Below are 13,241 nucleotides of genomic sequence, written 5' to 3'. Positions count from 1 at the left end.
TAATATGCTAATTAGCCTCTAGGAGCAGGGGGGGGGGGGCATTGCCCCTGCTCCTAGAGGCTCTTTTTGCCCACCTCTTTTCACGCCCTTCTCTTGATTGCCAGGGCAGCGCTGCTCTCCTCCCGCCGGCCGTGTCTACTAAGGAAATCTTGCGCCTGCGCCGTTCAGTATTCGGCGCAGGCGCAGTGAGGGAAGAACGCTCGGCGGCTGCTGGCTTTCTCACTGCACCTGCTCTGAATAAGTCAGTGAGGAAGCCGGCTGCTGGAGACGGTCCTTCCCTCACTGCGCCTGCGCCGAAAACTGAATGGGACAGCGCAGGAGTGAGACACGGCCGGCGGGAGGAGAGCAGCGCTGCCCTGGCCCTGTCAATCAAGAGAAGGGTGTGAAAAGAGGTGGGCAAACAGAGCCTCTAGGAGCAGGTGCAACGCCACCCTGCTCCTAAGGCTAATTAGCATATTATAAAAGTAAGTTTTTCTCAATAAAGGCTTCAGGCAGTGAGATGGCACTAATATAGCACATCGCTAATGTCAGCCAGCTTAATACCCTTTTTTTCAGGTGACAGAAACCCTTTAAGTTGTTGAGGGCTTTAATACCATCTGCACAATGTGTGATTTGGACTAGGCTTTTTTATAACCAAGGACAATCCTGTTATCCTTTGAGCCTTTTACAGGGTTTGTTATCACTCATGGCTGTTAGCCTCTAGAATATGTTAAGCATGTTAATGCATTGTGTAGGTCAATTCGACGAAGAGGAAAATGACCTGTGCCCTTGCACAGAAGATGTGGGAATATAAATGTTAGCTTATTACTAAGTGGGGTTATCTAGCGGGCACTGCACACAGGAAATGGTAGAAGATGATGGATCAACGGTGACCCTCCTCAGCCAGTGATTGGTGGTCCTCTTCTGGCATTTCCTGTGTGTCAAAACTGACTCTGGAAGAGACATAAGCAGGAACTTGGTTGGCATCTAAACAGGAGAGAACGGTGAAGGGGAGTGTAGATTATTTTTAAATTGCTCTGTGCTGTTTAATTTTTATTCTGTATGACTGGTTTAGATCAACTACTTTTTCTATTTATTCTTCAAGTGCGTTACAGTTCATATCTAGAGTTTTTATGTACCAAAGGTTGGCATAGCTGGTAACTTTGTCCATACACCAGATACTTATTGGCATCTGGCCATTTGACTATTTAGCCCCCATCCTAACAATTTAGTGTTCGATAATCTTCCATCTAGTCAAAGAATTGTATCATTTATTAAAGTGTAACTGTCATATTTTTTTATTTGCTAGTTTATTAGAGCTAGGCATGTGTAACTGAGTTAGTCGGTCAATGCTTGTCAAAAGATCTGTAATTATCTTATAATAACAGCTTTCATTAATGTCCTCTGTCCCTTACCACTGCTCCCTTTTTAAAATACAGTTGCTATGGCTTACTGTGTAATAAAGTCAGGCGGCACAGCGTACTGGTTGAGGGGTGCTCGGTTTGTGTGGAGGTAATCCCAAAATCAGAAGAATGAATCGGGAGTGCCGGTTTTCTTTCATTCTTCAGTTGCTATGGCTTGTCTGTCTCCAGCTAAGAAGAGAGGAAGACGCAGGTGCGGTCCTTCACACTGACTGCCTGTATTAGGCTTCAGAGTGAGGAGGCGTGTCTCAGTAATCCAATCTGATTGGCTGCCAGGGAGCTGCTGGCTACAGCAAGTGCGTATGTGAAGTGAGGGAAAGCAGTTTTGGCCTCAGAACTGGCAGAGGAGCCATCATGAGAAGGTCCTCATATTATAAATGTTTAAACAGACATGACTAAAGGAAAAACTCAAGGAAAACAATGGTATGTGAAGAAACTAAAGATTGCATTATTTTATTTTTTTATGAAAACATGACTGTTACACTTTAAGGCTCCAGACATGCTCCTTAAGAAGATTTTCAGCTTGGAGAACATTTTGCAGGAATGTTTAGATTGAAAATCTCAAACCTCTATCAGTCCTCCCATGATATTGACTAGCCTGAATGCATACAAAATTCCAGGAACTGTGCAGTTCTAGATGATCTCTGTGCTGTCTGTTCTCGGGCTAACCGAAAAACTGCACCCATCATTTCCAAATGGTTAAATTGTTTATTTTCAATACATAGAAAACATGGAGGATGTTAAATGAATTGTATATAATTTTCTGCAGGTGGGCCGTTTAATCCAGCAGGCAGCTGGGAAATCCAACCTGAAGAAGGTATCCCTTGAGCTTGGAGGAAAGAGCCCTAACATCATATTCTCAGATGCTGACTGTAAGTGTCTAAATCATCACTTCCCATCCAAAAAAAAATAAAAAAATTGTTTATATTCAATTCATATGTAAATCAGTTCCCGGTTTAGTAATCTCTGCATTATGAAATTAATAATCTGGACAAATGATAGTGCCTCATGGATAAACCCTTAATAACACATTTGCTGCAATGCCCATATATGATCTGAAAGTGCAGACCTGTCATATTGTGAAAAATGCCATCCAGATTTTTCACATTGCACCTTCATACAATTTTTGCATCAAGCTAACATTGTTAAAAAAAATAACATGCAAATTCATATGTCTAAAAATCTGTGTTCCATGCGCACAAAAAGTGTATGTCTATCTATCTATTAGATAGATATAATGTATAAAGGGAAATATGAATAAAAAGGGATATGACGCACAAGAGTGACTAGGGACCAATGTGAGATGCAGTTAGTTTCCAGTGGTCACTGACCACTGATGAAGGGGTCAACTTCCTAAACCCCGAAACGCGTTTGGTACGGACCCCCCACGATTGGATTACAGACACATATTTTCGATCGATTTAGGAGGAGCAGGATTTATTATTCTACAGATCCGATAAAGCTAGTCGCGTGAGGTCTCGGCTGTATAAGGAAAATCCGCACTTCCAGCGAACCTACGTGCACTTCCGTTGTTGGCGTGGGATCTTTTTGAAGACTAACAGCCCTCGGGACCGGAGCACCGATACACAGAGAAGGCGCACCGAGACGAGGGTAGGCGATTCCATCGAGGCCCTCCGGGTAAGATCGAAGTGTCTGCAAGCTTTTCGAAAATATACATCGGGACGCCGCTGTCTCAGGTTTAGGAGCGGGACGCCGCTCTGCATATAACCAGCACAGACTTGCACCTTAATTGGAGCACAGTTGATACAATTTATAACTGGAAACTAACTGCATATACCTAGAGCTCTTTATATATATATTTTGGTGCCAGATTTCAGCCCAACTTTGATCCTATTGACGGACTACCATTTTATCTTTATTCTCATTTTATCAATATTGCTGTTTTAATATGCCCAATACTAGGGATCGACCGATTATCGGTTTTACCGATATTATCGGCCGATATTCAGGATTTTGACAGTTATCGGTATCGGCATCTATTTTGCAGATATTCCGATAACGTATGGGGAACACAGATCGCGCTGCTCTCATCGCTCTCTGTGTTCCCTCAGCAGCACAGGGGAGAAGGAAGCAGTGTCTCCCTCCCCCTGTGATGCTGCTGCCGCTGCCGCCAGTGAAGAGACAGATGGGAAGAGGAGGGGAGGGGCTGTGACCACTGCGCCACCAATGATATTAACTTACTCATTCATTCAAATTGAACAGGAGGCGGGAGCTGGCTGCAGAATCACATAGCCGGCTCCCGACCTCTATGAGCGGTAGCTGCGATCCGCGGTAGTTAACCCCTCAGGTGCCGCGGATCGCAGCTACTGCTCATAGAGGTCGGGAGACGGCTATGTGATTCTGCAGCCAGCTCCCGCCTCCTGTATGTGAATAAATGAAAGATTTATCTTCATTGGTGGCTCAGTGCGCCCCCCCCCCCACCCAAGCCCCCCCAGTTTTAATCATTGGTGGCAGTGGCTACAGGGTCCCCTTTCCCCTCCTCCTCCGATCGGAACCCCAGCAGTGTAAGCTTGGGGCTCCAATCGGTTACCATGGCAGCCAGGACGCTATTGAAGCCCTGGCTGCCATGGTAAGCTCCATGCTGCTGTGTGCACAAAGCACAGAGCAGCAGGGACAGTGTGTGCTCCTATTCACCCTGATAGAGATCTATCAGGGTGAATAGGACAAGGGTTCTAGTCCCTAAGGGGGCTAAAAGTTAGTAAAAAAAAAAAAAAAAAAAACACCAAAATATTAAGTATAAATAAAAAGATTTACAAAAGAAAAAAAAAATACACATTAACAATAAAAATATTCATTTTCAGCAGATTTGTGTAGGAATTTTTTTATTTTTTTTAAAATGACATTTCACAGAATATCGGTATAAATTATCGGCCTGAAAGTTCACAAATTATCGGTATCGGCCCTAAAAAATCGGTTGATCCCTACCCAATACCATCACCTATGCTGCTACTATTTAATTGGTGGTGAACAATATATTTTAGTCATATATTAATAAATTTATACGTTTTATCATCCACTGTTCTCATTGCTATAGAGAGTGCCCCATTGTTCATTACTATGAAGGGAATTATGGTAAAAAATAAAGGCAGACATTTATAATGCACTGATCCACTTCATCAAGATATTACTTCATAGTATTCTAGGTCCACCACCACTATACAGCTTAATAGATGTCAATGTAATTAGATATCCCCCAATGTATAGCACATGTATTGTATAGTCACAATGTGAATAGCTTCACACATCACATTGTATAGTCACAATGTGAATAGCTTCCTAATAATATGAACATGGGAAGACGGTATAGAAGTAGAATTTACATGTAAGTATATAAAATCATTTAAGAAGAATTGCTCTAAATGTAAAATGAGCCATAGATATGGCATAACATGAGTAATGTATAGTGGACTATGCAGGTAGAGCTATAGGAAATATTGTGACCGCACTGCTTTGTGGTATAAGGCTAGTTACGTGACCATATGTATTCATGATAGTGCGCCTTTAGTGCCACCTCGGTACTAATTGATTATATTCGACAATCCACGATGTGCAGAAACACCCTGCCTGTTCTGTGTCAGAAAAATACAGATGTTTTCACGCTTTTTCTTTTGTTCTGCACAGTGGACTGGGCTGTGGAGCAGGCCCATTTTGCCCTGTTCTTTAACCAAGGACAATGCTGTTGTGCTGGCTCTCGCACATACGTTCAGGAGGACATCTACAACGAATTTGTGGAGAGGAGTGTCCACCGCGCAAAGAACAGAATTGTGGGGAACCCATTTGACTTCAAAACTGAACAAGGACCACAGGTGAAATGATTGTGTATTTATTACAAGGGTGTTCCAGTGGGGGAAAAAAATAGGTTTTGATGGGCTGCAAAATCAAAATGTCTAAGACACTTGATAAATGCAGTGCAAAGCATGTATGACAATTTTTGTGGCGTAAATTATTCCACAAAACTATTGCATTTTCAATAGTAAGTCTGCCCATCGTATTCCCATCCTACACATTTAAATACACTGAACTGGTTCTGTGTACCTTTTAAAGAGTTTGATATGTCAGTGTCATATTAGAGGTTTTGATAGGTGGTGATCTCAGTGCTGAGACCCCAATCGGTCACATGAGGAGGAAGAAACACTCAGCTAAGTGCTCTCTCTCCTTGCTGCTGAAGATGATGTCTTCAGCAGCAGTATGGAGAATTGGTGCTTCCTATTTTAGTGATTTGGCAGGGCTCTTGGTGCTCCATCCTTCAGCCTTTGATTTGTTGCAAAACTTCGGTTATATCATAGCAAGTGTGGTTGCTGTTAAATTCTTAAAGATAACCTGACATCCACTTTATGCTGACCTCACTGAACCCGGACATACCCAGAATTTCACCCAGGCAGCCCCCCTGACATGAGCATCTGGGCAGTTCATGCTCCGATGCTCTCCTTTCCCCTTGCCTGAATCGTGCCAGGCAAAGGCATTTTGTGGAGTTCTGGTGACGTACCGGGCTCTCCTTCGGGCTGCCAGGCGGAGGCTTCCGCCCAGCAGTGAGCCTGGGGACGTCACCGGTACTGATGGGCGGACTTTAGCGCTGCCCTAGCCTGTAAAACAGCTAGGGCAGCACTAAAGCCCGCCCATCAGAGAAGGTGACGTCACTGAACACACTGCTGGGCAGAAGCTTCCATCCGGCAGTGTGTTATAGTAAATAAGAGCCCATGCCCTGCGTGATCCTGCGCAGGGCAAGGGAGAGCATCGGAGCATGAACTGCTCCAATGCTCAAGTCAGGGGGGCTGCCTGGGTGAAATTATGGGTATGTCCGGGTTCAGCTCTGAACCCGGGCAACCCCTTTAAAGTAGCGACAGACACATACTTTTAGCTCATGATTAACACCCGGCTGAAATCCGTATCTGCTGAGAACCAGCATCATAATCCATGCAGCCCGGGCCTGGAAAAGAGTCATGGTTATACATAAACTCCTGCTCTTCCCACCCACCTGCTGCTGATTTTCAGTTCTTTCCTAGGAAGAAAACTAAACGAGAAGACTGGCAATCGCCAGCAGATGGGTTAGAAACCATGACTGTTCTCGGGCAGCCATGACTCTCTTTTCCAGGCCCGGGCTGCAATGTTTATAGTTCTCGGCAACCGCTTACTTTTAACTCATGAATGACACTCCACTGAAATCAGCGGGTCTGTCGCCACTTTCTGCTGCACTCGCATTCCCTTCAAAACTTTACGCCATACATACTGTAGAAATTGATAATGCCAAGGTTGTAATCCAGAACAGGCTTGCAGCAGAAGAGAGCGTGCTTCAAATTTAAAATCGACATCCTGCTTTATTCTGAAATGTCTTCTGCAGAATGGGAATTGTAATATGTAAAACTTCATCCATTTTACTGCAGTTTTGCTACCACAAAACCTGCAGGAAGCTGCCATGTAGGAACATGGCCTTGGGCAAATTCCTATGTTCGGAACTGGTATGACCCTTTTGTATAGAGCCGTATACGAGCTTGGAGGAAAGCACGCAAGACCCACTATAGTCCCAAGAAATTTCACATTTATTATAAAGAACATAGTTTTATAGGTAATTAAAACAAAGAAGGCACATCGCCATGGGGGTGGTAATCGAAACTAGTAATTTGATTAGTCATTCATATAAGGCAAAACTTCCTGACCATAGTAACTGCATCGTAGCAAAAAGGTACTGCAGCATCTTATCTCAAGGTTGGCATTTTGTTTAGCAACATCATATGAAAGACGGAACAGAATCTGTCCGGCCTTAAAGCTACAGTTCACCACTGTTCAGACCGTTTTCATCACTTTCAGGTGGATGAGGAACAGTTTAAAAAGATCTTGGGTTATATCAAATCTGGAAAACAAGAAGGTGCCAAGTTGCTGTGTGGTGGGAGCCCTGCTGCAGACCGCGGCTACTTTATTCAACCAACAGTTTTTGGAGATGTGTCTGACAATATGACCATTGCTAGAGAGGAGGTAAGTTCTTTTCATAAATTCAATGCAAATTTAAGCGCTGGGATTGTGATTTCTGAAACGTGTTCATGGGTATTGATCGTAGGTGTTCATTTGGGAGATTGCAGTTCTAAATTTCCCATAGATGTTCATACAGCTTTTTCTTAACTTTACATAGGATTTTTTGTTTGTATGCTCTCTAGATACTTACAGTATAGTGAATGCATTCAACCAATTAAGGCTCTCCACTCTGGTATATAGGTAGAGATATATAATATATATAACCTATATACCAGAGTGGAGAGCCTTAATTGGTTGAATGCATTCACTATACTGTAACTATCTAGAGAGACATTAGTGCCAGGGACTGGATCAGCACTTGTCAGATCAAGAAAACCTTTCCCAAAGCAAGCTTTCTGATCTTCTAGGAAAAGACCCAATTCTTCCTATCACTAAATATATAAAGCTGTAATACAGTTTAGCACTGTGCCTTAGCTGATGCATGTATTTGTAAAATGGTTTCAATCCATAGTTGGCCCTTTAAATTAAAACAATTTTAGCCTATATTTTGTTGGTAAAACATGTCCATTTTTATTTTTTATTTTCTTTTGACAGATTTTTGGACCAGTAATGCAAATTTTAAAATTTAAAACAATTGAAGATGTTATTGAGAGGGCAAACAGCTCAATGTATGGTCTGGCTGCAGCGGTTTTCACAAAAGATATTGATAAAGCTAACTATGTGTCCCAGTCACTGCGAGCTGGAACAGTTTGGTAAGTTTACCTTGCCTGTACAAATCTAAAGGTTTCATTTATGTCCCCATCTACTGAAGAATGTATCTGCCCCACCTCTCCTCCATTGTGCAGTAACATAGTACATAAGGCTGAAAAAGACATTTGTCCATCCAGTTCGGCCTGTTATCCTGCAAGTTGATCAAGAGGAAGGCAAAAAAAAAAAAAACTGTTAGGCCCCTTTCACATGGGCGAGTATTCCGCGCGGATGCGATGCGTGAGTTGAACGCATTGCACCCGCACTGAATCCCAACCCATTCATTTCTATGGGGCTGTTCACATGAGCGGTGATTTTCACGCATCACTTGTGCGTTGCGTGAAAATCGCAGCATGCTCTATTTTTTTGTGCGTTTTTCACTTAACGCAGGCCCCATAGAAATGAATGGGGTTGCGTGAAAATCGCAAGCATCCGCAAGTGCGGATGCGGTGCGATTTTCACGCACGGTTGCTAGGAGACTATCGGGATGGAGACCCGATCATTATTATTTTCCCTTATAAAATGGTTATAAGGGAAAATAATAGCATTCTGAATACAGAATGCATAGTAAAATAGTGCTGGAGGGGTTAAAAAATAATAATAATTATTTAACTCTCCTTAGTCCACTTGCTCGCGCAGCCGGCATCTCTTCTGTCTTCTTCTTTGCTGTGTGCAGCAACAGGACCTGTGGTGACGTCACTCCGGTCATCACATGATCCATCACATGATCTTTTACCATGGTGATGGACCATGTGATGATCGGAGTGACGTCACCACAGGTCCTGTTCCTCCACACAGCAAAGAAGGAGACAGAAGAGATGCCGGCTGCGCGAGCAAGTGGACTAAGGCGAGTTAAATTTTTTTAATTTTTTTTTTAACCCCTCCAGCACTATTTTACTATGCATTCTGTATTCAGAATGCTATTATTTTCCCTTTATAACCATGTTATAAGGGAAAATAATAGCAATCTACGGAACACCTAACCCAAGCTCGAACTTCTGTGAAGAAGTTCGGGTTTGGGTACCAAACATGCGCGATTTTTCTCACGCGCGTGCAAAACGCATTACAAGGTTTTGCACTCGCACAGAAAAATCGTGCATTTTCCCGCAACGCCCGTCTGAAAGAGGCCTTAGGTAGAAGCCAATTTTCCCCACTTAAAGGGGGAAAAATCCCTTCCCGACTCCAATCAGGCAATCAGAATATCTCCCTGGATCAACGACCCCTCTCTAGTAGCTATAGCCTGTAATATTACACTCCAGAAATACATCCAGGGGCCTCTTCTAGTGAACTCACCATCACCACCTCCTCAGGCAGAGAGTTCCATAGTCTCACTGCTCTTACCGTAAGGAATCCTCTTCTTCTATGTTTGTGTACAAACCTTCTTTCCTCCAGACGCAGAGGATGTCCCCTCGTCACAGTCCTGGGGATAAATAGATGATGGGATAGATCTCTGTACTGCCCCCTGATATAGCATCGATATCGGATTTCCAAATCTGAAGGAAATCTAAAGGTTTTATGTGTGTGTATGGCCGACTGCACGGATGCCAACTATACTGTACAACATGAAGACATTAGAGCGTAAAATTAATAATTGTATTTTTTTTGTTTAAAGGATATGTTCACACATGCATTGTTTCCCACACCATAATCTGCATCCTGGTTTACATGCTTAGGCAAATTTCCAGTCTGATTGTCATGCGGCACATCCTCAGCAGAAATCCAAAAGTCGGAAAATACGTGTGATTTAGGGCTCTTTCACGCTTGCGTTCTTTTCTTCCAGCATAGAGTTCCGTCGTCGGGGCTCTATGCCGGAAGAATCCTGATCAGTTTTATCCTAATGCATCCTGAACGGATTTCTCTCCATTCAGAATGCATCAGGATGTCTTCAGTTCCGGAACGGAACGTTTTTTGGCCGGAGAAGATACTGCGGCATGCTGCGCTTTTTGCTCCGGCCAAAAATCCTGAACACTTGCCGCAAGGACGGATCCGGAATTAATGCCCATTAAAAGGCATTAATCCGGATCCGGCCTTAAGTTAAACGTTGTTTCGGCGCATTGCCGGATCCGACGTTTAGCTTTTTCTGAATAGCGTCCTGGCAGCCATGGTAAAGTGTAGTGGGGAGCGGGGGAGCAGTATACTTACCGTCCGTGCGGCTCCCGGGGCGCTTCAGAGTGACGTCAGGGCGCCACACTCGCATGGATGACGTGATCACATGGATCACGTCATCCATGCGCATGGGGCGCTCTGACGTCATTCTGGAGCGCCCCGGGAGCCGCACGGACGGTAAGTATACTGCTCCCCCGCTCCCCACTACTACTATGGCAACCAGGACTTTAATAGCGTCCTGGCTGCCATAGTAACACTGAACGCATTTTGAAGACTGATCCGTCTTCAAATGCTTTCAGTTCACTTGCGTTTTTCCAGATCCGGCGGGCACCTCCGGCAAATGGAGTACACGACGGATCCGGACAACGCAAGTGTGAAAGAGCCCTTAAAAACATTTTGTAAAACATTGTCCTGGAGTCTTGCTGTGGGGATTTTTTTATTTGTTTTCCTTCCCATTCTTTGACCTTTTGACTTGAAACAATTTGATTCCTGCTTGTATTAATCTGTTCTATGGGTGTCCCTTTTCAGGGTCAACTGCTATGATGTATTTGGAGCTCAAGCACCATTTGGCGGTTATAAAGCTTCTGGCACAGGAAGAGAGCTCGGGGAGTATGGCTTGGAGGCATACACAGAAGTGAAAAATGTAAGTCCGGCAATTAGGATCACTTCTGTGGACGCAGTAGCACTTTCTCTGATACCATTTTGATATTCTCCTCCCATTGTTAAACCTCTGCTCACGCCACAACCTCCACCCTAAGGCCCCTTTCACACGAGCGAGTTTTCTGCGTAGGTGCGATGCGTGACGTAAATGCATAGCACCCGCACTGAATCCTGACCCATTCATTTCAATGGGTCTGTGTACATGAGCGTTTTTTTTTTTTTTTCACGCATCAGTTCTGCGTTGGGTGAAAATCGCAGCATGTTCTATATTCTGCGTTTTTCACGCAGCCCTGGCCCCATAGAAGTGAATGGCGCTAAAGTGAAAAACTCATTGCATCTGGAAGCAAGTGCGGACGCAATGCATTTTTCACTGATGGTTGCTAGAAGATGTTGTTTGTAAACCTTCATTTTATCACCTGCATGAAAAAAACGTATCAAAACGCATTGCACTCGCGCAGAAAAAACTGAAAACGATCTCGCAGACAAAACTGACTGAATTTACTTGCAAAATGGTGCGAGTTTCGCAGAACGCATCCGGAGCCAATCCGTCACGCTCTTGTGAAAGAGGCCTTCATTTTATTCTAAATTGCTTCATGCAGGAGTTCAAGCAATGTCCAACTTGTCTTTATCTTTTTACAGGTGACCATTAAAATTCCTCAGAAGAATTCATAAAAGTCTTGAAGTCACAAGACGATGATGATTTGCTTCTTCTAGCAATGTGAAGCTGACTTAGACTATACGTTTTATGAGTCGTTATCTTGAAAAACTGCTAACAATTTACTAAATGGAATGAAGTTCCTCCACTTGTCTGTTCTTCCTGTGTGTGTTTTTTATAAGGTGCATTAACTTGGGACGTTCTACAATTAAAACTGCATTTAACACTGCATGGCTTTCCCTTGGGTTGATACGGCTTTCAGCCATGTGGCTTGTACAGTTGAGGCTTATAATGTCAATGTACTTCATCTGTACGAGCCAAAAACCAAGGCAACTTGCGGTAAAATTACATATAGATGTTTTTAATAGTCAAAAACATCCCATGTAAATGCGCCCTTAGAATACTATTGGTTGTTTTTACTGGTGGTGGCATTGCTGTGCCCCATTTATTCAGTATAAGATTGTGCAGTAAAGTAGAACATTCAGCACTTATTTGTCTAAAGCTTTGTACAAGGTTTTCAGATTACTTGCAGCTTCCTTTATTCTGAGCAACTATATTGTTACAATAAAGCTTATTTGACAACTGTTGTTTTTCCTTCCCCCCCCCCCAACTGATTGGACCCCAGGATTCTTTCCACCAAGAGGTATCAAGTTTTCTGTAGAACTATGACTGGCCCCTTATGCCACCGGGATGCATCCGGACCTAATCCGGACACACCCATGTGAAAGAGGCCTTACAGTTCTGGAATGTATTTGATAACTGACAGCATTATGTCAGTGTTATCCAATACATTCCAGAACTGTAAGGGTTACATAGCATCATAAATCGGTACAATGCTAGCGTGGGACTCTCGTCTGTAAGGGGCCTTAGACTTTGGGACTTTGCAGTGGTGACACAGAATTTCCTGCTATCACAGGTGGTGTCCACAAAGCAGATAGAACTGGTGTTCAAGATGTCTGACAAATGGGAAACCAGGCTCTCCTCAGTGATGTACATGTGCACTGCTCTACATAAGCCTTTGTCAAAGTCTTTTTTGTTTATTTATGTCTCACTTTTTGTCAGGCTATAAGGCCTCATGCACATGACGGTAGCGTCTGTCCATTGAAATCAATGGGACCGTTTAACGGCCGATTGATAGGAGTGCACCCATGTAACTGCCATTAAAAAACGGGTACACTTTATGGCCATTTTATTGGTTAAAAAAACCTCACCTCATCCACTTGCTTGCACTGCAGCAGTCTCTTCTCTCTTCATTGAGCAGGATCTGCGATATGCGTGGTGACGTAACCACGTGGGAGCGCTCAGTGACGTCATCGCGCACATCTCTGGTCCTTCGGCAGGTCCTGTTCAGTGAAGAGCGTGAGCAAGTGAATAAGGTGAGGGTGTTTTTGACAAAAAAACAAACGGTGGGGCATTATTTAAACCATGGGGGAAATTATTGAAGATGGGGCCCTACATTGGGAGCATTATTAAAGGTGGGGTGTAAAAAAATAAAGTATACACTATGGGGAACATTATTTAAGATGGGGGGGCCTACATGGGGCAGCAAAAAAAAAAAAAATCCTACACCATGGGGGACATTATTTAAGCTGGGGGCCTACCATCCTGTGGGTGTTCTCAGAAGGGTGGGTCTAGAAATAACTGCCAACCAAATTCATTCACTTTTCATGTCCGTTTCTAAGGGG

At 43.6% G+C, this 13,241-nt stretch overlaps 1 protein-coding gene across 2 annotated transcripts in view; it reads left to right on the top strand.

Moving 5' to 3' along the window:
* Positions 1-12,138, top strand: part of ALDH2 (aldehyde dehydrogenase 2 family member) — a 57,716-nt gene extending 45,578 nt beyond the window's left edge. For both annotated transcript variants that reach the window (XM_040416095.1, XM_040416094.1), the window contains 6 exons: positions 2,170-2,272; positions 5,043-5,227; positions 7,227-7,391; positions 7,983-8,140; positions 10,770-10,884; positions 11,541-12,138. In XM_040416095.1, the coding sequence (XP_040272029.1) occupies positions 2,170-2,272; positions 5,043-5,227; positions 7,227-7,391; positions 7,983-8,140; positions 10,770-10,884; positions 11,541-11,573 (759 nt within the window). In that variant the 3' untranslated portion in view covers positions 11,574-12,138. The remainder of the gene's footprint in view (positions 1-2,169; positions 2,273-5,042; positions 5,228-7,226; positions 7,392-7,982; positions 8,141-10,769; positions 10,885-11,540) is intronic.
* The last annotated feature ends 1,103 nt before the right edge of the window (positions 12,139-13,241 follow it).

This window comes from Bufo bufo, chromosome 2 (genome assembly GCF_905171765.1).
Source record: "Bufo bufo chromosome 2, aBufBuf1.1, whole genome shotgun sequence".
In the NCBI taxonomy this organism is placed as follows: domain Eukaryota; kingdom Metazoa; phylum Chordata; class Amphibia; order Anura; family Bufonidae; genus Bufo; species Bufo bufo.
Note: the sequence above shows the minus strand (reverse complement) of the source record. Positions and strands in the feature narration are given on the sequence as shown.